The following is a 25,002-nucleotide window of genomic DNA, read 5'->3' as shown; positions in this document are numbered from 1 at the left end:
AACCAGTACCCCGGAGCTCTTGACTCTAGCTGCATATATATCAAAAGATGGCCTAGTCGGCCATCACTGGAAAGAGAGGCCCATTGGACTTGCAAACTTTATATGCCCCAGTACAGGGGAATACCAGGGCCAAAAAGGGGGAGTGGGTGGGCAGGGGAGTGGGGGTGGGTGGATATGGGGGACTTTTGGTATAGCATTGGAAATGTAAATGAGTTAAATACCTAATAAAAAATGGAAAAAAAAAACAAAATATGACTGTTAATTGGAAGAAAGATAAGGAGCAGATAGTGGTCTGAAAATCACATCAGTCACTCCAAGAAGGGGAGGGAGGGTGGTACACGGCCATACTCTGATGGTAACAAGATCACACCCGCTGCTCTCGATAAACCCACTGTCTTTTTGGGCACTATGGGCCCCTACACTTGTAGTCCTGCACTGCCCTCTCATAGATACATCATCGTTCAAGACTCAAACACGTAAATACAACTCAGCTACAGTACTCCCTTAGAAAGAAATACATGTTTCTTAGAACAGACTGGTTGTAGGGGGGCCCACAGTATATGCTAAAGAGACAGAGGAAGGAAGATCACAAGGCCAGCCTAGGCTATACATTAGGGCTGAAGAGATGACTCAGCAGTTAACAGCACTGATTGCTCTTCTAGAAGGCTAGAGTTGGAGTCCCTCACCCTACAGGGTGGCTAGCAACTGTCTGTAACTCCATTCCTAGGGAAATGCAGTGCCCTCTTCTGGCCGCCACAGGTACTGCATGCACATGATGTAAAGACACGCAGGCACACAGAACACCTGTATACATAAAGGGGGCTGGAGAGATGGCTCAGTGGTTAAGAACACTGGCTGCTCTTCTGAAGACCCGGGTTCAATCCCCAGCAGCTCACAATTGTCTGTAGCTCCAGCTCCAAGTGATTCAATCCTCTCACACAGATATACATGCAGGCAAACACCAATGAGCATAAAACTAAAAATAAAGAAATCATTTTAGCAACATAAAAAATAGCCAGGTGGTGGTGGCACATGCCTTTTAATCCCAGCACTCAGGAGACAGAGGCATGTGAATTTCTGTGGCCAACATGATCTATAGATCTAGTTCCAGGACAGCCAAGACTATACAAAGAAACCCTGTCTTGAAAGACATTAATTAATTAGAAATCTGTTTTGTTTTGTTTAAGGAAGAAAAAAAAAAAAAAAAGGTGAGACCAGAAGCAAGCCGCCCACAGAAATAAAGTTGGGGCTGGCAGAAAAGCTGGGAACCAGAAATACTTTTAAGTCTTGAGACTGGGCTCTCTAAAGGATATAAAAGCCATTGAGGCTTAAGAAATAGATCCATCAGTAAAGGGCTTGCCATGGTCAAGAAAATCTGAGTTCTATCCCCAGAACCCATTTGGAAAAAAAAAAAAAAAAAAGCCGGGTATGCTGGCTTGTATTTGTAAATCCAACACCAGGAAGGCAAAGACAGGCAGATGCCTGGGGCTTGCTCACAAACTAGGTCCTAGCAAGAGACCCTGAGACAATAAGCAAGGTAGACACTTCCTGAGGAATGGCAGAATAATCCTCTGATGTCCACACATGGATGCTAATACATACACACACACACACACAGACACACACACACAGAGACACACACAGACACACACACACACAGAGACACACACACACACAGCAGGTATGTGGTCTAGGATAGAAACTCCTTCCAGCCTGAGCCCATGGTGAGTTTGGAAGCATGGGTGGCACCACAGAGCAGGGCCCACTCTGAGGAAGCGGAACTGCCCTTGCACAACCTTCCTCCACTGGTCAACTTCTGAACGCAAGGCGGATCCTGTCAGCTCCAAAGAAAGAGCAGCTGTGAGCTCTAATCAGACAACCCTCCCGAGCAGCAGCTGGGCCTGGGGATGCCAGAGGGTAGGTGCTCCACCTTGTCCACTACGCTTGCTTTTAGCCAGGTTCCTGGATGGAGAAAGGAGGATGCCACAGAGGCCTGGCAGGACGCAGAAGAAGCCACAGCCCTCCGCAGAACCTGAATCCCACAGTGTTTCCTTTGTGAGGCAAAACAAAGTGATCTTTGACAAGAGGATCTGCTGGGCCAGCCAGAGAGTGGAAATGGAAGAGGGTAGCCGGAGCCAGTAGGCTGACCCCAGGCCCTGGCAGAGTCAGCCCTTAAAAGGAAACCACAGTCTAGTAATGTCACAGTGTTGGTACCTCTCCAGCCAAAGGGTGGGTGGGGGAGGCCTAGGCTGGGTTCATAGGAAAGCCAGAGGAGGGAGCAAAAAAATGAAAGAGTGGGAGAAGAGGAAGAGGGGTTTCAGTCAGAGGGAACATGGTTACTCTCCCTGAAAAGCCAGACTTCCAGACTGACTTACAATTCCACTCCTTTCCTGTGAGAACCAGCCTTCCTTGGAGATCCATCAGACATTACCTCCATGAGACTGCCCACGAGTCCCCCACCCATGATTCACTCTCTCTAGGGACTCTGCGGACAACTCACTTCTGGGTTCTAGCAGGTTGTGACTCCTGATGAGACAGACACTTTGGTATATTAATAAACAGTAAAATTGTCTGTTGATACCTGTTCCTCCCATGTGGCTACAGCATAAGGCCCAGCCCACAGAGGAAGCCCATCTGTGTGCAGCAGGCGGGAAAGAGCCTGGGAGGAAGCATGCTGTCTGAGGTAGAGGGGAGACAGGTAAGAGCTACAAGCAACCTCAAAGACCAAGCCTGAAGCGCAGGGGAGGGGGGGAGGGATGCGGGGGGGGGGGTGACCAGGCAGCCACCTGCATGCTTAGAGGCCACAGGCTAGGAAGGAGCCAAGTCACAGCTAACACTCCTGCCCCGTGATGACCCCAAGGCAGGCATCAAAGAACACTGATGTGCAGGACATTGGCTCTGAGAGGTCAGGAATCACATGTGCTGTGCACTCCATGAACATGTGTCCCTAAGGATGTGATAACAGTGTCACAAGGACAAGATGAGGCTCAATGGGCACCAGACACCCTGGTGAGGAGCAGTAAAATGGGTGTGGCATCCAAAGGAGTCCTCCCTCCCCGCAGGGGGAATGGAGTGGAGCACACAGGACCAGACATTTCGACACTTCAGGAGGTGGGAATTGCCAAGGCTCTGTGGAGTGGGTGGCTGGCTGGGACCCCTCCCCCAGACCACACCCTGAACCAATCATCCCAGAAGAGGTGAAGGGGCCCTGAGGCTCTCCTGTAGGCCTTGCCTAGGCCGACCTCATCCAGCACTCCCAGCTTGCTCCTTTGGGTGCGCCCTTGGTAGAACAGCATAACTGAAATACTGGTAAATATTAAAATGAGCTGAAACCCCTGCCTCTCACCCTAGTTCAAACTGCTATCATGCGCCAGTTTTCATCACTGGGGTCCTGATCTCTTGCCACTAATTTAGCTAATCTAATAATGATATAATAATTTAATAATATCAACTATTATTATTAATCATTTAATAATTTTATCACTAATTTAATAGTGATATCTCTTTCCCTCACTGAAGTGAACGATGTTACAGATCAGCAAAGGTATCACCTTTATGTTTATGGGGCATGTTTTAAATTTAAAGATTGTTTTTAAATGATGTGTATGGTGACGGCGTGTACGTTGAGTACAGGTGCCTTAGAGGTCAGAGGTGTTCGAGTCTCTAGGGCCAGAGTTACAGGTGTTTGTGAGGTACATCAACAAAAATAGTACACGCTCTTAACCACTGAGTAGTCTCTCAGGTCCCCTGGGACCTGTTTTTACATGGCATATTTATCTTTCTTATTGAGCTTGGTGGTGGTGGTGGTAGTGGTTGGGTGTTGACAAGCCTCAAACTTACGATGTAGCTAAGGATGACCTGGACCTCCTCATGACAGTCTGTAATGCTGGGCTTACAGGCATGTGCCACCGTGTTAACGTGAGCACCTGAGTCGCTCAGCTCAATTGGCTGAACCTCAATGCAAATGAAGTCCACCTGGGTCTTAGATCACCACAGAAAACAGTTAAACAGACTCTGTTCTGTTGATCACACAGCATCCTGTACATGAATCAGTCCAGCCAACGCAACCAGCAAATGCCTGCAGCCTGTCTGTCCCAAAGAGGAGCTACACTCCAACATAAACCTACCTCCAGAGCCTAAGAAGATAACTCAGGCTGTCCATTTGCCCTTAGAGTATTCAGATAAAGGCCATATTGACCATGATTTTGGCTCCTCTTTGTCGGAAACACATCCAAATGGTCTCAGGGGCCAGTTTGAAGTTACCAATAGGCCTCAGGACTGCACTGAATTTCACAGTAGGGACAACTCAGAATCCTGCAGGTTGAAGGGCTCAAAATTCTCATCTCCAGGCTGGAGAGACAGCTTGTGTTACAAACATGAGGACCTGAGTTCAGATCTCCAGCATCAGGTTTTAAAAACTAAAGCCAGGCTCAGTGGCACAAATCTATATGCTGTAATCTCAACACTTCAAAGCAGAAACAGCTGGATCTCTGGAGCTTACTGACCAACCAGCCTAGCCAACTGGTGAGCTCCGGGGTCAATGGGAGACCCTGTCTCAAAAAGTAAGGTAGAGAGTAACTGAAGAAGACACACAATGGTCACCTCTAGTCTGTATAGCCATATACACACATGTGCATTCACACACATGCAACACATACGCATGTGCACACTCGTGCACACATGCACACTTGTGCACATGGATGCACGCACACACACCCATACACACACACACACACACACTTTTCATCTGCAGGTAGGTAATTCCTATGGCCACACCATCCTGTGGAACTTTCTGCTATGTCAAAATGTTCAGTACCCACATGGTCCAGTATGATAGCCACATGTGGCCCAGTGGAAAGCTGAACTCATGTTTTCTATCTTAACTAATTTAAATAGACACATGTGGCTGGTGGCTACCATCTTGGACAGCACAGAGACAGAATACAAATAATAACAGACAGATGATAAACAGGGGTAATGTTTAACATGAGCATACCGTTTTCAAGGACTGTTCTAAGTACCTCCAATGGCTTGCATATATACCACTACTTCCTAAGTCCCTGGAGATAGCAAAATAAATTCAAGTAAAGTTATCATTAGTTTTACAATATATTTCCAACATCATCCATCTGTAAACTACCACGAGACTGATATTTTTTAGATGACAAAGATGTTGGTCCTCAAGTTCAAAAAAACTAGGAACTTGCAACATTATCAGAGAGAGATGAAGACAGAAAAGCAAGATAAACTACTTCCCCTTGGTGTTTCTCGACTCTGCCTACTTGTTCCAGCTTACAGGAACAAAGGGAAAAGGACTGCTCCCGTCCCCGGCTCATTTCTGTTTTTCTATTCAGTGGACCCTCAGTTCTGCCCGCCTTGCCAACCCCACGCCCTCCACTTGCTCCCAAGGCACTATGGGTACGCATGCACACATGGCTCTTGAGCAAGCAGATAGACGCCTGAACTCACCGGAACACATCTCCCCTTTGTAGCGGACGCAGGAGAAGTCATCGCACTCACAGTACTTGCCAGTGATCTTGCCGAAGTCGCTGCTATGGCAGACACACTGGCCACAGAGGCACTCTCCCCGCTGGCTGCAGATGGGCTGGCCCTCCTTGGGGCTGCACTCTTCCTGCTGAGAGGGTCGGTAATCCTCCTCAGAGCACTCACACATGGACCCCAGCCAGCCCTGGTCACAGCGGCACACCCCACACTCAAAAGTCCCGTTCCCATTGTTGCAGCGTGGGCTGGAAGGCTGGGCAAAGGCCTGGCAGGCACAGTCACAGTCGAAGGTCACCTGGACGGTGAGGCTGTCCTTAAAGCCCACAGGCTTGATAGTGAAAGACTGCTCCTTCTCCTGGGGGCAGCCACGCACCTTGGCCTCGATACTAAAGCTCACCTGAATGGAAAGATGACATTCAGACCTAAGTGTAACACCAGCCCCAGAGGAAATGCTATGCTGTAACCTTCCAAGGACAACAAAATTAATTGACTGTCAAATCCACATGCCCAGGGGAATTCCTCAGCCTTAATTCTATTGAGTCTATAGAGTAAAAGCTACACTGGCGTAACACAGCAATAATACCACTGTGGCATATCTCACTGGACAGTTACAGACACGCAATAGAGGACTGGTTTTGTCCTGAGAAATAAACCAACTCAAGCAGGACAGAACCTGTGATTTGGGGAATACTTTCTTTGGCCAACTATGCTAGCTGGAGTTAAGTAGTATTGTTACATAATAACAGCAAGGCACACAAAATGTTGCTTTGCACCACACCATGCTATACAATGGTCAATAGCAAACTGAGAGATTGCTGTATAGCATTTTATTGCAGGGTGCGGTGTGTGTGGTGTGAACACGTGAGTTTAGAATATAAACTTATAGGGAACTGGACCAGAAGATCTATTTCCTTTCATTCCTCTCTCCCATGGACCAGGTAGAGGAGAGGAGAACGGGCAAAGAAAACCAGGGGAACTGGAGAGATGGCTCAGAGGTTAAGAGCACTGGCTGTTCTTAACAAGATGACCTGGGTTAAAATCCACACAGCTGATCGCAACCATCTGTAACTCTATTTCAAAGGAATCTGACACTTAATTCTAGCCTCATCGGGTACCAGCCACATGTGTGATACACAAATATACGTGCAGGCAAAATAACCGTACACATTAAAAAAAAACCCAGTAATAATCAAGAAAGCTGTGGGGGGGGGGTGGAGGGGCAAGATGAATATTTACACTCTTAAGTCTCAACAGGGCAGGAACTTTTGCCTGTTCCACTTGCTGATGGATTTTCATCAGCCAGAATAAAACCTGGTACAGCCAGTGCTCAGCAAGAGTCCACAGATGCTATACTGCCCCCATTTTATGTGGCAGAGAAAAGAAAAGCATTACCCTGGGTGATGAGATAGGTTAAGAGATATTTTCACTTTCAATCAGACGTGCAAACACAGAAAACCAAAATAGACATTTTAAGAAAAAATAAATAATAGGTTTCCTTGGCAGCTCTAGAAACCTTAAGCATCCGAAGCTTCACGGGCAAAGATTGACAACCCTACTACCCTAACACCTAATTCTGGAAAGGGTCAGGATGCACACAGATCTCGGGGCCCATGGTCAGAGTCTCAGCATCAGTCCCTCCCCTAGCCCACCTCACCGTGTCTCCAATCTTGAGGCCCACACAAGACTTGAGGCCCGGGATAACCTCGTTGTTGAGGCAGGTGGCATTGAAGGACAGTGACAGTTCTTCCGGCAGGTCACGTACTTCCAGCTCCACTTTAGAGCGGATTTTCTGAGCAGAAGAGGGTAAAGGAAGGTTAGGGCACTGACAAAAGCCAAGTCCATCCACACAAAGCCAAGCCAGTGGCCTTGGACTTGCCCTGAGGTTTACCTGGCAGTTGCTGCCATGGAGGCTCTATGCTCGGTCACCTCTTTTGTATGTGGCTGAGACCTGGCTTTCCCTCACTCTGCCCTACAGCTGCATTCTTGGGCATCGAATCCCCATTTGCAGCCTCCTCCTCCTCTAAGCTCCCCACATGCCGTTCCTGTTCCTCCCTGGCCTTCCTTTCTGGCCCATTTCTGAAGGTGCCATTCATTACTCCCAAGGCTGGCCACCATCTACCTCTGGGAGCATAAAGGAAACGCAGTAAGACCATACAGGAGAATGGCAGATGGCTCCCAAATCCGAGCTCTGTTAGAACATGGGCCTGCACCTTTAGGAGTGACCCCACAGCCTGAGTCCCTGCAGCTGTCTTTGGGACAGAGAGTTCCAAGACAATTTGTGCTCTGACTTGACTGTTCTCAATGTATATAGTACCTCCTGGCTTCTCTGTGTGTGATGTTCAACCAAACCATATGATTGGAAACTTCCCGCCACTCCTAAAGCGTATACAGAGCTGGAGCCTCCCTTTGTTCTAGGGATTGGTCTTAGACTCAGCAAGAAGATTGGGTTTGGAGATAAAGGTTGCTCATTGGAGAGGCTCCTTGGGCCTCCCCTCCCACTGCTATCATGGAAGTTTGTCCTGTATCTCTGTCTTCCTCTCTCTCTCTCTTTCTCTCTCTCTCTCCTTTCTCTCTCTCTCTCTCCTTCTCTGAACCTCTCACTCTCTTAATGAAGCTCCTCTTCAGGCTCTACAGGGAAGCCTCTTGTCACCTTTAAGGTCCTATTATGTTCAGTCCCCCTATTATATTGTTTGTATCTAATATTCTCCCACCCACAGGTCCAAGCACGGCTTTTTGATATAATTTCCTTCCTGAAGGAAATTTATGTGTCTGTTTTCTGCCGTAGACCACAACATCCCTCTTGTACTTCTTTTTTTAAAAAGCGCTGATGAGTAAGCTTCGTCCAGCAGACGCACCAGGGCCTCCTGGGCCAGCATTCTTACCCCGTAAGCATCAACAATGAGCTGGAGGACGTTGCTTGAGTCATCAGACAGGACTCCCACTGTGGTCCCAGGAATGAGCTCACTATAATTCTAGAAAGGAAGACAAAGATGTCCACAGCGTCCTGAAGAAAGTGGTCTCCTCCTCAGGTCCTCCTTCGTCAGACTGGCAGCGGTTGTTTGTTTGTTTCTTTCTTTCTTTGTTTTTGGGAGACAAGGTTGCACTGTGCAACCCTGGCTGTCCTGGAACTTGCTCTGTAGACCAGGAAGCCTCAAACTCAAGAGATCTGCCTGCCTCTGCCTCTGCCTCTGCCTCCCAAGTGCTGGGATTAATGACATGCACCACTACCGCCCAACTGGCAGTCTTAAAATTAAGTTTGGAGGGCACTGTGAAGTATCTTACTTGTTACTACCAAAACAGATCTAGCATATTTTCATATCTAAGAAACATTATTTAAAAAACAAAAACCTTTTTCTACCCCTCCCCCCACTGAGTCACCTCCGCCGCCATTGCAAACCACCACAGGTTTCCTTATAGGTGAGAGGTTGAAGGGAAAAGGCTACAGGGAGGAATGTAAGCAGCCTGGAGAATGAGTTTAAAAGGATTTTTTTCCTGGTTGGGTCCCTGGCTAGTGAAAGCAGGAGCTGGCCACCGGGGTCAGGTCCCACCTATGGTGACAAGAGAGAAGCCCAGAGCCCTAATTACCTGGTAAAGGCTGACGACATTTTCAGTCACTGCAAAGATCAAGTTAATGTTTTTCTGGGATAGTTTCTCAGTCATCAGCCCCAGAGATGGGTAGTCCTGAAAACGGGGAAAAGGTGAAGGTTAATAGACACGTCTCACAGGCATCCCTGGATTCTACGCCTTTGAGGCTGTCTTATTTGGGGTATGACCAAAGCAATGTGAAACTTTGATTTTACCCACTAATCAAAGTGAGTGTTATGGTTTGGGTGTGGCTTCAGCAAACCCCTCAGGTTTCGTGAGCTGAAACTGATTTCCCCCTGTGAGATGCTGAGACAGTGGACACACACACACACACACACACACACACACACACCGCTAAGGTATTTAGGGTAAAGTCTTTGGGAAGTAAGGAGAATTAGAAGGCCCCAGAGTTGAATCTCACTAGCTTAACAAAAGAAAACCAATGAAGACAGAAACCCACACGCATGCTCCCTGTCCTCCGGACTCACGCATGCTCCCTGACCTCCTGCCTCAGGACCGCCTGAGTCTTGGGACTCAGCCAGCCGTGATCATCACCAGATGCTGTCCCTCAAATTCACAAGTTCTAAAAACAAAACGAAAGCTCTTTTCCAACTTACTGTGTCTGTGCTATTGTATCATTAGCAACAGAAAATGGCGCAGTGCCTGAGTGAAAGGGTAAAAAGTCCCAGAAGCTCGGCTATGAACCCTGGGCTGGTGGCTCCAAAACCAAGCACCTTCCTTCCCGCTCAGGCTCAAAACATCTCCATGGGCTGGGCCCCACTGTTGTGGAATTACGGGCAAATGCCCTAACCTCGCTCTACTGGTCACCTGCCACATGATCTCAGCCTCACTGTCCAAATGTCACTCACCCCTACGCCTGCCTCTTCTCCTCAGCACTGACCTGGCTCATTTCTCCTGTTACCTGTCATCTTGGTAATCCTCCTCCTTCCTTAGCCTAAGCTCACCTCCTCCAGGAAGCCCTCCTTGACCACCCCAGCTTCTAAGAGCTTTCCTCCTTCAACTGCCAATAGCCCTTGACTGTGTCACCCACCCAATTAGTGTACATCATGAGTTCCATGCTATTAATACTGTGTAGGGATAAATCCTCTCTCTTCATCTAAACCTCCTAAGAGTAGGTAGGTCCTTATAGCTGTTTCATCTCTCACAGCTCCAGCTCAGTGCTCTGGGTAGACTAGTGTCAAAGTTTGCTGACTTACCCATTGTCTGACATTGCTCAGCTTGGATGTGGTTAATACCAAGGAAGTGGAGAGACCAGGAAACAGTACGAGTCATGACTATGTCCGTGGAAACCTAGACCTTGTGAGGGAGCTCATGAGATCTCCAGTCAAGTGTCCTGCCTTTGATCATTTACAGGTGGTTCCTCTATTTATTGACTTTAAAAAACAGAGTAGGCTGGAGTGGCTTGGTAGTTAGGTAATATCTAACATACTGTAAGATACTGGGTTCAGCCTCCAGACCAGAAAAAAAAATAACAGGCATGGTAGCTCAGACTCCTAATCGCAACACTCAGAAGGCAGAGGCAGAAGGATTGCAAGGTAAAGGCCAGCCTGGGCTGCATATAGAATGAGAGAGACCCTTTCTCAAAAAAACAAACAAACAAAAAAAACCAACAACAACAAAAACAAACAAGGCAGACATAGCGGCACATTGCTGTACCCTCACATCTACGAGGCAAAGGGCCTTCCAGCCAGCCCAGAATGCATAGCTGGGGGGGGCGGGGGGGACAAGACAGGAAAAAAAAAACATCAAGACTTCCTTCCCAATACCCAAAGTGCTACTATATATTAAACATTGTCTCATGGCTCACAGCAATTTCTTCTATTTCAAGTTAAGCTCCTTTCTTCTTATTTAATTAACTATGGTTAACTAAAACACATAAAATAACTTTTCAGAAGTTTTCTTATATATCTTCCTAAATTATCCATGGACCATCTTTCCTTCAAACCAGATGACTCTGTGCCCTTTAACCTTTCCTCAACAGACTCTGCTCTCTGGGGTTTTTTTTATTTCATCAATGAAACCTTTGTCCTTTCCCCTCCCCTTTTTTTCCTCCCTAACTACAAGTGAGAGCATGATTCCACGAAGGGGCCATTCACAGAGGAAGGGAAAACATGAGCTTTCCAGCTGTGCCTGGCACATGGCGTGGGTCCATTCTGGATGCCAAGAGGCTGGTGCTAATGACGGTAGACTCAGTGTGCACACTGACCACAGGCATGGTCAGTGTCTATAGACCCTGGATGAGTGAGTCCCTGTGGGATGTGCAGAGACAAGCATCGGCTAAGCCCCATATGATGCCCACAGGAAAAGCTGTTTCCAGTTTCACACAAAAGCTCTTGCCCTACCAGAGTGAACACGGACCACGGTAGGGGCCAGGCATCTCACCATGGTAGTGGAGGCAGAGTAGTGGTTGTCGGTGCCAATGTGACAGTGCCCATCATTGGGCAGGACAATGCCTGCCAGCCTTCCATCCAGGGCAATATGGGTCTTGGCATCCGTGGTAAACACTAGCAAATGGGATGCGTCATTCCTCCAGCCAATTTTTTCCTGTTTAAAATAAGTAAATAAATAAAATAAATAAATAAATAAAAAACACCACAACTTCAGCTATGTCGTCAATACAAAACTAAGACCCCAGAACCGGCATAGCTTGAAAAGCTGGACAAGTTGTCCTGGAGACCGACCTCAGCCCCAAGCCTTGGAGCATAAACTAGAGCTTCCCAATCTGGCCCATAAGGGAGCCATCACATCATTGATTAGTTCATGATGCTAAAGCAGGCCTCCTTCAACTCCACACATAACTCCTCCAGTGACCGGGACCCATCTGCATCCACAGAGCTGGCCTCAACCAGAAGAAATCCCACCCTAACATCTGCCCACTTTGTTGAGGTCAAGTTGACCCAGGCTTGACTCTGAAATAGTTCCAGAAACTGTGGGAAGATGTTCTCCCTCAGAGAGATCTGGAGCTACTGTGGTTTAAAGCGGTGTTTGCTGTGGCCTCGGCATGGATATAAAGACAGACTTACTACACATACTGTGCAAAGTCCCGTGTGGTTCCCATCCCCCATCATACTGGAAACCCCCAAGTGAACTGTTTCCTTCCCCATTTTCATTTGTGCCAGCTCCACCTGGCAGCCCTTGCCTTTCGAACTCACATCACATACTGTAGCCTGCATGATGGCGTCAAAGCCGCCCTCTGGGGCATCTCGATTACGGGACACGCTCTGTTTCTTCACTTCTTCATTGAAGCGGGACACCTGGTCGGTTAGCGTCAGCACGTGTTTGTAGCCAAACATGGGCAAGCAGGCATTCTTCATACTGGAGGGAGACGAGAGGTCATCTTAGCAGAAGCCATGATGGAAGGGCAATACGGGGGTCAGGAAAAGAGAGAGGGACAGATATGGCCAGTGGCATACCTAGGCCAGGCCGTATCATATTAGTTCTCATTCTCTCATTCTGTGTGTGTGTGTGTGTTTCTGTGTGTCTCTGTGTGTGTCTCTGTTTCTGTGTCTCTGTCTCTGTCTCTGTGTGTGTGTGTGTGTGTCTTTCTCTGTGTCTGTGGGTGTGTGTGTCTCTGTGTCTCTGAATGTGTGTCTGTGTGTATCTGTGTGTCTCTGAGTCTCTGTGTGTCTGTGTATCTCTGTGTGTACCTGTGTCTGTGTGTCTCTGTGTGTGTCTGTCTGTGTCTGTGTCTGTGTGTCTCTCTGTGTCTATGAATCTCTGTGTCTGTGTGTGTGTGTGTGTGTGTGTGTGTCTCTCTCTGTGTGTCTGTGTCTCTGTATGTGTGTCTGTGTGTCTCTGAGTCTCTGTGTGTCTCTGTGTGTGTACCTGTATCTGTGTGTCTCTGTGCCTCTGTGTGTGTCTGTGTGTGTGTGTCTGTGTGAGTGTGTCTGTGAATCTCTGTGTCTGTCTCTGTGTGTGTGCATACACAAGTGCATGTTGGTGCTAAGGATTGAACCCAAAGTCTCATGCATACCAGATAAACGCTCTACCACACAGCTCACTCAGATGCCTCACGGAATCACAACTACTGAGACAATCTAGACTCCAAAGCCCTTCAAGCTACCTGTGGCATCATAACCATACCCCCAGATAGCCAAAAGGGCAAGAAAGGAAGCCATTAAGCCAGACAGGAAGATTAAACTCTGGATCCCCATTTACCAAGCATGGGCTCTCCGTTAGACTCTCTGAACCTGTATTCCATCAAGGGTTTGGTCACAGCAACAAGATATGCAATTAATACATAAGCTAATCGAAGTCAGAGCTGGAGGTGTAGCCCAGTGGCAGGATCTATAGTGAGCCATCATAGTGCTTCTCCCCTGAGAGCTGTCGTGGGACCAAATAAAGCGGTTCTACAAGAGTTGGGCTCAAGCTATCATGGCTGTTATCATTAACACTGTTTTACTGCAACAATCAAGCAGATAGCCAGTAAATTTACAGATCATGCTCTGCTCTCCCCGACTAACTGATGTCTTTTCTGGGGGAACATGGAGCCCAGGCAGAAGTTTAGAACTGTCCCACAGAATTTTTTTATAAAGTTAAGAAGTAAAGTTATGCTTTGTCAGCCTAGAAATCATCATTTTAATATACTTTATTTTTAATTGTGGAGGGGAGAGAAAAAAGAGAGCAGAGACAGAGAGAGTGGGTGTATGCAGGTGCCCACGGAGGCCAGAAGGCAGCATTAGATCCCCTAGAGTTGGAGCTAGAGGCTTGGCTCAAGAACTGTCTGACCAGCTGGGCAGTGGTGATGCACGCCTTTAATCCCAGCACTTGGTAGGCAGAGGCAGGTGGATTTCTGAGTTCGAGGCCAGCCTGGTCTACAGAGTGAGTTCCAGGATCAGCCAGGGCTACACGGAGAAACCCTGTCTCAAAAACAAACAAACAAACAAACAAACAACAACAACAACAAAGAACCGTCTGACCTGGGTACTGGAACTGGACTCTGTTGGATCCTCTGGAAGAATGGGAGGCATCCTTAACCACTGTGCCATCTCTCCAGCAGTAGTAATCATAGTTTTAAATCACTACTGTACATAGATTTACAGTCTTTGTCAAGTAAACCATTCACTAGTAAACTGCTATGGTTTGAATGTGAGATGGATGCCACAGGCTCACGCGTCTGGACACTTGGTCCCCAGGGGCGGCACAGTTTGAGGGAGGCTATAAAACCTTTAGCACAGATCCTCGCTGGCATACATAGGGTTATATGTGCAAGGATGGATTGTTCCAGGTCAGCTCTCTGTTCAGCCCTGGTGGTGTGTAGCAAGCAGCTGCCACAGGTTCCTGCCACCACAGACCAAGCCACTTTACACACTCCATGCCTTACCTGTCATGATAGAATACAGACTCGGAGACGTGAGCCAATATATACCTTTCCTCTCTTAAGTTGCTTCTACCAAGTGTTTGATCATAGCAGCAGGGAAAGTAACTAAACATAAGCCAACAGAGGCCCAGGGCTGGAGGCGCAGTTCAGAGGTAGAGCACTCGCCCAGCAAACATAAGACCCTATGTACAATTCCTAGAGCTCCTTTGACCCCAGAACCTCCTGGGGACCAAGTGTTCAGACGTGTGAGCCTGTGGGGCCCACTTCACATTCAACCCATTGCAGTTTACTATTGAATGGCTTACTTGTTGAAGAGTGTAAATCTATGTAGAGTAGTGATCTAAAACTATCATTACTAGGGCTGGAGAGATGGCCCAGTGGGTTGGCTTCTGTCTGTAAACAGCACGTGGGAGGGTGAGGCCAGCCTAGGCTACAGAGCAAAATTCTCTGTCTGTCTCAAAAAAAAAAAAAAAAAAAAAAAAGAGGTGAGGGGCTAGAGAGATGGATGGATGGGTGATCTTCCAGGGGACCTAGGACCCAGGTTAAATTTCAGCAACCACCTGGTGGCTCACAGCCATCTATAACTCCAGTTCCAGGGCATTCAATACCTTCTTCTGGCCTCTGGCAGCACCAGGCACACACATGGTACACAAGCAAGCATGCAGGCAACACTGATACACATAAAACAATAAATTTTCTAAAAAATGTATTTCTATAAAGGAGGTGGATAAAGAGAATGTAGCCATTTATATACTGTTAAAGAGTTCAATAAAGTGATTTAATTTTCTTGCACTCTAACTTTGTATAATTTGTGCCCTTGGTGACTATAATAGGGACCACAGAACTAATTCCTCTGGAATCACAATTACATTCTTATTCTTCTAGACTTCTCTCTGCTTTTGAGCTTGCCCCTCCCCCTCACATCTGCTCATTTGTGACAAAGCCGAAAAGCTGGTGGCACTTCTGTAGAAGACCCCTGGCAGCTATGAGCCCTATTGACACAATACTCCAGATAGTAGGCCCATCTCCCAGGCAGGGAACAAGTTGCAAATGCTATGGCTCTTGCATAAAGCAGTCAACAAAATGACCTGAAAGATGCTAGAGAGGTGGCTCAATGGTAAAAGCACTTGATGCTCTTCCCAGAAGAACAACAGAATTTGGTTCCCATCTCACATCCACCTGCAACCCCTGTCCCAAGGGATCTGACACCCTCTTCTGGCCTCCACGGTCACCTGGCACACATGCATGCGAACAGGCCCAAACACACGCATAGAAATAGAAATTAAAAACATAAACTTGTAAAGGAAAATCCTGGAGCTAAAACTGGGAGCCAGGACTTGGACCAGCCTTTGATCAAGGGGGAGGTGTTTCACTGGCTTGTGGAGAAAGTCCTTACTTGTAACAGGGGTTTTTGATTGCCTGTGGTGGGGAGATGTACATGTACGGCGATACAGGCTTGTCCACGAAGGCCCCAAAGCCAATCCGAAGGTTGCTAGTAAGCTTGCGCATCTGAGAGGCCAACTTGGTACCCAGGGTCTGGATGCTGGACAGATCATCCTTCATGGAGAAAGACAGGTCCATCAAGTAGTAGATGTCCACGGGGTAATCCTCCACCTGCCGCACTTGAAGTGAGAAGATCTTCGAATCATCTGGAAGGCAGAAGGGTGTTAGGGTTTTTTTCCTGCCTCCTCTTCTTCTAGGATCAAATACACGAGCAGGCCTCCATGGAGGGTTAATAACTGCTTGATCAAATTATGCTTGAAAGTGTTGGTGGCCTCCCCTCTCCCCACCACATACACACACACACACACACACACACACACACACACACACACACACACACACTCCACACCTCCTGCCCTCTTGCAGCATCTTGAACCTCTTCTTTTCCACTCTATGATTTCCCACCATCTCTAAATCCCCATGTGTGGGACCCTCTGGGTCCCCAGGGTCTATACTCTAAGTCATACAACTGTCAGTTGCTTCAGTTCAGACGCTGTAAAGCACAGGCACTATGCTGGATATAGTGGTGCGTGCCTGTCATCCCAGCATGCACGAGTCAGAAGCAGAGAGACTACTGCAAAGTCAAGGCTAGCCTAGGCTACATATGAGTTCCTGACTGACCAGAGGTAATGTCTCTAAAGTAAATAGCACCGTGTTCTCTCCACATCCCAAAGGACTCTTTGCATAGAGTGGATCTCTCTCAAGCTCTTATTGATTCAGTCAAGTCAAGTCTAGATACTCCAAAAAGCTCCCCTTAGCCTAATAGCATTCCCTTTTCTGTCCCTACTTTGCCTGCTCCCACACAGTTCCTGTGCCCTGAGGGAAAGAGGCTTACAACTTCCTTTCTCATCCTTCTGCTTATCTGGTCCTCCATCAGAGCTATCAACTAGATAGCACACATCAGGGGGAAGCAGAGCCACAAGGAGCAGTGTTGTAGGGTGGGGGTTCATACTCAGATTTTCTGACTGCAATCCTGACCCCTTTCATTGTCTTCCATTCTCCTGCCCACACACCCCCACTCCCCATCCCCTTCTCTTTCCACCCCAGTCCTATCCTGTGCTGCCCCTCCCGGGAGGAGTTCCCGCTCAGACCTTCAACAGTTGATGTCCTGTGCCCACTGGTTTCAGGTCTCTCCCCAAGATGATCCCACACCCACACCGACACCCACGCTCACCTGGCCGTAGTCGAAGGGCAATCCTCTGAGGGCTGACTTGAGTGATCTGGGCGCTGCTTCCAGAGCCCTTGCTGCTGAGTGGCCTAGCCTCCAGGATCTGGGCCTCACTGACTGGGAACTCAATAGACTCTGGAGCACAATTGTCCTTCAGCAGGTTCTCCTTCAGGTTACATCGGGGTGAGCCCTGAGACAAAGTCTATGAAGAGAAGAGCCCGAGGGAAAGGTCAACATCAGAGCTAGGGCGGCTGTGCCTCCTGCCTGGTAAGTCACCTCCCCCTGGCCAAGAGCTTCTCTGGCTCTTTGGAGCTAATCTAGCATAAAAGAATTGTCATGGTCCTTCCATGGTTAATCCTCAGGGGCACGCACAGGAAGGGAGAATAGACTGACTTAGTGTCTGTTCATGGATTGACAACAGAGAAGAGGGACCATTAAGTAAGAAGCCTGCTAAACAAGTATTTTCCAAATTGTAAAATATGATTACTTTGTGAGTCTCAAAATCAAGTTTACTAAGTAAAACATAATTAAATAGAATAGAAAATATCCAAGTATATAAATAAAAGTTTCATTATTTGGGGAATCTTTTATTTACTGGAAGATGGCACCTATAATGAGTAATAGTCCATGAGGTATTTCTTTCTGTGGGTCAAGGTTAAAACCATTTATCAATGCTGTGTTACATGCTGCCTGTTTTATAAGGTCCATGATTGTGTGTTTCCTGCCTCCCTTCTTTATCCAAGACAAAGATGACAGAGCAGATATGGTGGAGGGTAAAGAATAAGAGCCCAAGAATGAGCTGGCTGAGACTGGCTGAGACTGACACCCCCACCCCCTCCAGGCATTGTCACCACTGACTGGGTACCAGAGCATGACACACAGCTCACTTCCTTCAGCTGTATCATGAAGGGGAAAAGTCACCCTTGGCTACAGACAGCAATCAAAACCATAGAGACGCAAAGGGAGATTGTGGCTGCCAGGGGCTGAGGAAAAGGAGGAGGAGGAGGAAGAGTTGTTTAATGAGCCCAAAGCTCTAATTTTGCATAATGAAATTCAGTTATGGGGACAGATGACAGTGAGGGCTTCACATTATACATAGACAACGCCACTCACCTGGACACTTAAGGTGGTTACGGTGGAAAGGAATGGGTAGGAAGGGGCTGGGGAGATGTCCAGTCAGGAAAGTGTTTGCAGCACAAGAATGAAACCTGAGCTCAATCCCCAGCACCCGTGTTAAACACACACACACACACACACACACACACACACACACACACACACACTCACACTCACACACACACACACACACACTCACACACACACACACTCACACACAAAGAGAGACCTGGGTATGGTGACACATGCCTGCAAACCCAGAGCTAGGGAGGCAGAGGCAGGAGGAGCCCTGGGACTTGCTGACCAGCGACGTTAGCCATCTTGATGAGCTCCAGGTTCAGTGAGAGACCCTGAGTCTCAAGAAATAAGGTAGAGAGAAAGGAAGACACACAAAATAGATCTCCACACATACACACAACCACACGCACACAGAAAGGTCAAGATGGTAAGTTCTGTTATATGTATTCTACCACAATAAAAAAAAAAATACTTTAGAAGGAATTAGCTATTTAATAAGAAGAACCTCTCATCGTAGGAATGCCATGCCAGGCTAAATAACACCAGGCAAGCAGAAGGCACTCAGCAGGAGTCAGCTGTCAGCATGCTCCGTTGAGTAGTTCCTGAATAATCTACCTAGGAATAAACTCCACAAGCTGAGGAAAAGTGCCAGAGGACAGGTGCTGGCAGCTCTCTCAGCTTCCTCCTTCACACTGGACAAAAAAAAAAAAACCACACTGACACGTATGTATCACCTCAGCCTCAGGGTCTGGGTCTGTGTGTCACATGCAAGAATGAAATGTTCTTGGAAGGACACTGAAATCAGGAAACAGGCCTCAGATCTAGGTCATCACTAGCTAGCCACGTGACACCACAGAAGTCACTCTGAGCCTTAGTTTCCTGATTTGTTTGATAAGTGGGGTTAACAACAGGATGTTTTCAGTTCCATCGTACCCTGACACTAGGCATATTTAACCAGCACTGCGTGAGCTCATGTCCAGCCGTCACATGCCAGGTTGGGGGACTGACCTGAAAGCTGGCACACCCCTACCTGCCCCTGTTTCTAGGTCTTCAGACTCTCCTAACTACCACCATTCAAAAGCCATCATCAATATGTATATGCATATATTCAAGAACAACTATTAACATTTACTGAGCCCTCACTGCATACAGCATGGGACAAGCACTTCAGGAAAGTCACTGCAATGCTCACAGCTTGGTAATGCTGGAATTACTACTTATCATTTCACAGGTGAAGAACCTCTAGGGAGGGTCTTCACAAATGAGGAACTCAACTTTCTAGTTAAGAATGGGAGGAAGGGTGCCCGGAGGAGCCACAGCAGAGAATGCCCCAGGCATTCAGAGACTGGGATGCAAGATAAGGCTGTGAGAAGATCGGGAAAGATGGGTAAGTCCTTCCTGTTCAGTTGTGCATAACCTGGCCACCAGGACACCTGCAGAGAGATCAGTCACAAAGGCCTGTGTGTGTAGTGATACAGTGCAGCACTCACACCTCATCCTCACCCATACACACTACACACATACATACACTCTCCACACACATACACTCTCACTACACACATACACACTCACTACACACTACACACACATACATACTCACTACACACACATACACACTCACTACACACTACACATACACATACACACTCACACCTCATTCTCACCCATACATACTACACACACACACACTCACTACACACACACATACACACATTATACACACTATACACACACATACACACACCTCATCCTCACCCCCACACACATACTACACCCTCACACACATGCACATACACACATACACACGAACCACACTCTATCACACATGCACACTCACCCCTCATACACATACATACACACTGCATCATTTTACACACACACACCACATACACACTCCACCCTTACAGACACACACACAAACACACACACATACACACACACACACACACGCAAACGCATACACCTCAACCTGACCCAAACAGAAAGAGAAAGGGGCTCTGGCCTGTACCTTTCTTCTCTCTCAGCTTTCAGATATGAGGCAGAGGAGTAGCCCCCACAAGGGGAATAAGACTTAACCTTCTTGGTGACAAATGTCCCATAAAAGACACCACAGGCCATGCCTGACGATGAGAGAAAACCTCTATCCTGACACCTAACAGAAAAGCGCTGGGAAGAACTAACGGCTGGACAGACCAAGCCTTGTGATCAGCCACCCATCTCTGTCTGTGCCTGTCTCTCATCCTTCTAAACCATACAGTCTCAGGAAGCCATCTCTTCCTTCTAAAGCACACGCATGTACATATACACAAAAGTATACATACATGCATTCACACATGTACACACACACATCATCTTCACCACCATCGTCACCATGACTCTTATCTCTGGCCCCAACTGCCCACACACCTCCCAAAAAGGCTGTGATTAAGTCACCAGGAGGCCAGCAGACCTGAGTCTTTCCAGAGCAAGGCAGAGGCTGATGGAGGGAACCAGGACGGGGAGACCAGGGATCTGAGGAGAATAGCAAGCCACCCAGATCTTCAGGCTCAGCAAGGGGAGCAACTGCTTCTGAGAGGCCCTCCTCGCTCCACTTCCTTTTTTTTAATGTATTTATTTATTTATTATATGTAAGTACACTAGCTGTCTTCAAGCACTGCAGAAGAGGGCGTCAGATCTCATTAAGGATGGTTGTGAGCCACCATGCGGTTGCTGGGATTTGAACTCAGGACCTCTGGAAGAGCAGTCAGTGCTCCCAACCACTGAGCCATCTCTCCAGCCGCCGCCCCCCCCCCCCCACTCCACTTTCTAACCTCAGTCTTAAGAAGAGAGAGTTGAATGCTCAGACGTGCCGACAGTCCTTACCCTTCCTATAAATTTCCTTAGGGGGGGAAAAAAAACACTGAAAAATAAGACCAGGCTGTCTCCCTCCCTTTACAATCGATGACGTTACAAGTCAAAAACCTAACAGGCTTGCTCAATGGCCCAGCTCTTCCTGAGAGCCTGGAGCTCTGGAAAGATCCCAAAGATACCAAGGCAACATCTTCAACACCCTTGGCCACAGTCCCACCCCAAGCCCAGATGGGAGAACAGATATCTCCAGGTCACTGAGAGAGAAAACTAGAAAAGGGGTTGATGTGAATGTTCTAGTTCCCATCAAAACCCGGATGTTAGAGGAATGAGTCAAGTCCCGCCCCCTGGGGGAAGCGATCACCCATGGAGGTGGGAGGCTCCAGGCTCCGCTCCTGGATTACCTCCCTTTCCTGGGACAGTGAAACACGCAATTAGGAGCAGCCCCCGCTTAATCCTCTTTAAGGAAAGTACAGCATGAATAATGGTCACTGTGATATCTGTCTCACAGGGTTGGGCCGGGGCTAAAATAAGACTGTGAGATGATTTCAAAACACAAAGTCTCAGTATGAGTCAAACACACTCAAACCCTCTGGGGGTCCAGTGTAAATAAAAGTAAAACCAGCCGCTTTCCTCCAGTCCCCATTATAACGGCCACTGCTACTGTATGCTCTTCTCCTTGGAGGAAGCCCTGGGAGTGGATTTACATGCGCTAGGCTCTATGACAGAGCTGTCTCCCTAGCCTCAAACTACTAAGATTCATGCTTTGTTGGTTGTGAAGATGAGGGACATATTCCTTTTCTTTCATTTTTTTAAAGGCAGGGTCTCAGCATCTAGTCCTGGCTGCCCTAGCTCCCTACGCAGACCAGGCTGACCTCAAACTCACGGAGATCTGCCTGTTTTTGTCTCACTGCTGCTGGGATTAGAGCTGTGCCCCAGTCACCTTATTTTTTGATAGAAGGTCTCTCTGTGAATCTGAAGTTGACTATTTTGGACAGGACATCTGGCCAGCAAGCTCCTAGGATCTCTTCGTCTCTGCTCCCCAACACTGCAGTCAGAAACACGGGGGCCAAGCCCAGCTTTTACCAGGATGCTGGGAATTTGAACTCAAGTCCTCTTGCGTGCATGGCAAGTGCTTACCCACTGAGCCATCTCCCTAGTCCAGCCTTGAACTTCTACCTCGACCTTGATCCTCTTACCTCTACCTCCTGAGGACCAGGACTGCAGGCATGTTGCCACCATGCCCAGTTTATGCGATGCTGGGTTGAGCTCAGGGTTTCACGCATGTAACACAGGCTCTCCAACTGGGTTGCATTGCCAGACCCTACTATACATTTTTATTCTTTTTTTTTTTTAAACAATAACAAGTTTGGGGCCAAACTCAAGGGGGACATCTATGCTCCAGGTTAAAAATAAGTATAAAGAGACTTCAGACATGCTCATGAGACCCTGATAAACACACACACACACACACACACACACACACACACACACTCAGAGTAATTATAGTGTCCTGAGCCTATCCCCAGCAGATACAGAGCAGAAAGCAAATCCAGCTGGGGCCTTCTACTTGCTAACCCAAACCTGTTCTTCTTCCTCTTTCATTCTTAGATGTCAAGTTTGTGAGCTGGCCCACCTTCCAACCTGGCTCAGGTATCCTGGGTATCAATTCCTAGCATTTCTTCTTGTCTTAAGATTGCCAACTTTAGGAAATATGCAATGCCTACCAAGATGAAAATTATCTACTATCTAATCCAACTGGAATTGGGTGTTCTGTATTTATCTGGCAAGCCCAATTCTACCTCTACCCATCCTGTCCAATCCCAGCCTCCACCAGTAGCAATGTTGTCCCTCTTGCTACCATGACAACCTGTTCTGTTGCAATAGGCCCAGGGTCCATCCCCAGAGCCTTTATATTTGACAAGCACTCCCAGCTTGTTAAATTACCTTATGATTTCAGAAAGTTCTAGGATCCAGTATGTTACCACTTGAGCCAAAAATATAGGTTCTAGCTCTGTGAGAAGCTGATGCCTCTGCTAGCTGTGCTGATCAGAGAGATCGAATTACTCCAGTCCATGTTATCTAACCCATGCCTCTGTCTCTCCAAGAACACACCCTAGGTGGGTGGGCCCAAGACACCCCACTCATCCACTTGGCTCTGTTTTCCTCTTACCCAGCCAAGGGCTTGCTATACACACCCAGGAGCTGCTGTCCTTTAAGGACCACAAGCCGAGCCCAACCAGTTGTTTTCCGAGGCACTGCCAACATCAGCACCACTTGAAACAGTCAAGACAGGGGAGGCAGAGGGATGAGCAGGGATCCCAGCCCCACCGTTGGATGTTTAAAGTCAAGATCCAAACACTTTCAATAGTTCAGCTTGCCCTGTGCAAGAGAAGTCCAGCTCCCTCAGGAAAAAGATAACTAGTTACAGCCCAGGGTTCCTCCCTGCTTGACACACTCTGCCCCACATCAGACTCCCCAGCCCCACCCCTCCTCCCTCTCACTTAGCGATGGTAAATATTGGCATTCACTTTATTCCATTCTGAAGGGACTATTTCATCGGGCTTCCTACCTCCCTTCTTTGGTCTCCTTTGGTCCTGGTTGCTACCCATTTCCCAACTCCACCCCATCAACAAGCTGATCTTTCCCTCCCTCTGGCCTCCCAGTCTGCCCCAGAGGGCAAAGATTCACCATAGTGATTGGTAAATATTCCACATTTGCATCTAGTCACATGGAATATGTTCACGTGGCCTAAGGAGGGGCTTTGGCTGGTCAGAACCCAGCTCTGATTTATCCCTATAAGATCCAGATGCGGGAATGAGAGGGGACTATGCTTGAATAGCAGTAGTCCTTCCTCAGGGACCTCCTTTCTGCTCCCCTCTGCTCCGGCCGTCCAACTTCAAGCCATCCTATCCAAACACGGCACCCTCGGCATCCCACTCCTTCTTCTGGAATTGTTGCAGAATTACAACTTCCTCAGAAAGGAAGCTTGACACAACCATGATGGTGACCGGAGGCAGGAGGATATGACAAACCAGAAGGAAGACAGCCACGCCACACTTGAGCCTCCAGTGAAGCCCAGAGGGGAGGGGCACCTGTGGGGGTGGAGAAGGAATGGGCTCACCCTCCCCCAAGCCCCAGAGAATGTTTCATTCGCTAAATGAGATCAATCTGGCCCAGATGTTAGGCAGCTGCCCCTAGAAACAGTTCCCGTGCTGAGCAGCAGAGGCCAAGGCTGTGTATGGAGCTGGCCTTGGAGGCTCTGGCAGCCCCTCCTCTAGGGGGTAAACACAGCCTTCTGCTCCCTTCCTCCCCAGTCTGACCAGGAGCTTGCCTTTTTAGGAAACCCAGAGGATCCAGAAGAGAGGCAGACAAAGATCAGGAAATAGCTAGGGTGGTTGAGGAGCGGTATAGGGCAGAGGCTGTAGCTCTAGTGGCTGAGGAGCAGACAGGCCAGCAGCTCAGGTAACCACCTGCTGGGGGTGCTGACTCACTCCCACTGGAACTGCTGGGAACCTCTCCAGCCACAGGCTTCCCCTACCTCCCCATCAGCTCTTGCCAGCTCCAAATTCCCAGCCCGGCCACAAACATAGCCATTCCCTCAGACACACTCATTCCCTAGGGACTCAGACACAACACACCCTCTGCCTAGACACAGCTAACCCCTTCCTGTCATCGTCTGGTCCTCACCATTGAGCTGTGCTCCCTCATCCATTGATACTTTAGAGATGAAGGAAGGAAGGAAGATAGAGGGGCGTCACTGTCAGAGAGAAGGGAAGAAAAAAGGATCTTTAAGAAAGTGTACACAAACACACATATACAAATATATACAAACACACACATACATGCACACAAACACACACAAACACACATACACACACAAAGACACACAAACATACATATAAAGACACAAACATACACA

The 25,002-nt window shown here is 47.9% G+C and overlaps 1 protein-coding gene across 2 annotated transcripts in view; it reads right to left on the bottom strand.

Annotated features, from left to right (window-relative positions):
• Positions 1 to 25,002, bottom strand: part of Itgb3 (integrin beta 3) — a 62,477-nt gene that overhangs the window by 21,002 nt on the left and 16,473 nt on the right. For both annotated transcript variants that reach the window (NM_016780.2, XM_006532312.3), the window contains exons 3-10: positions 17,106 to 17,301; positions 15,825 to 16,077; positions 12,261 to 12,423; positions 11,491 to 11,652; positions 9,088 to 9,183; positions 8,385 to 8,474; positions 7,157 to 7,291; positions 5,470 to 5,899 (exon numbers count right to left, since the gene is read on the bottom strand). In NM_016780.2, coding sequence (NP_058060.2) covers positions 5,470 to 5,899; positions 7,157 to 7,291; positions 8,385 to 8,474; positions 9,088 to 9,183; positions 11,491 to 11,652; positions 12,261 to 12,423; positions 15,825 to 16,077; positions 17,106 to 17,301 — 1,525 coding nt within the window. The remainder of the gene's footprint in view (positions 1 to 5,469; positions 5,900 to 7,156; positions 7,292 to 8,384; positions 8,475 to 9,087; positions 9,184 to 11,490; positions 11,653 to 12,260; positions 12,424 to 15,824; positions 16,078 to 17,105; positions 17,302 to 25,002) is intronic.

Source organism: Mus musculus, chromosome 11 (assembly GCF_000001635.26).
Source record: "Mus musculus strain C57BL/6J chromosome 11, GRCm38.p6 C57BL/6J".
NCBI lineage: Eukaryota > Metazoa > Chordata > Mammalia > Rodentia > Muridae > Mus > Mus musculus.
This window is presented reverse-complemented; position numbering and strand designations above follow the sequence as displayed.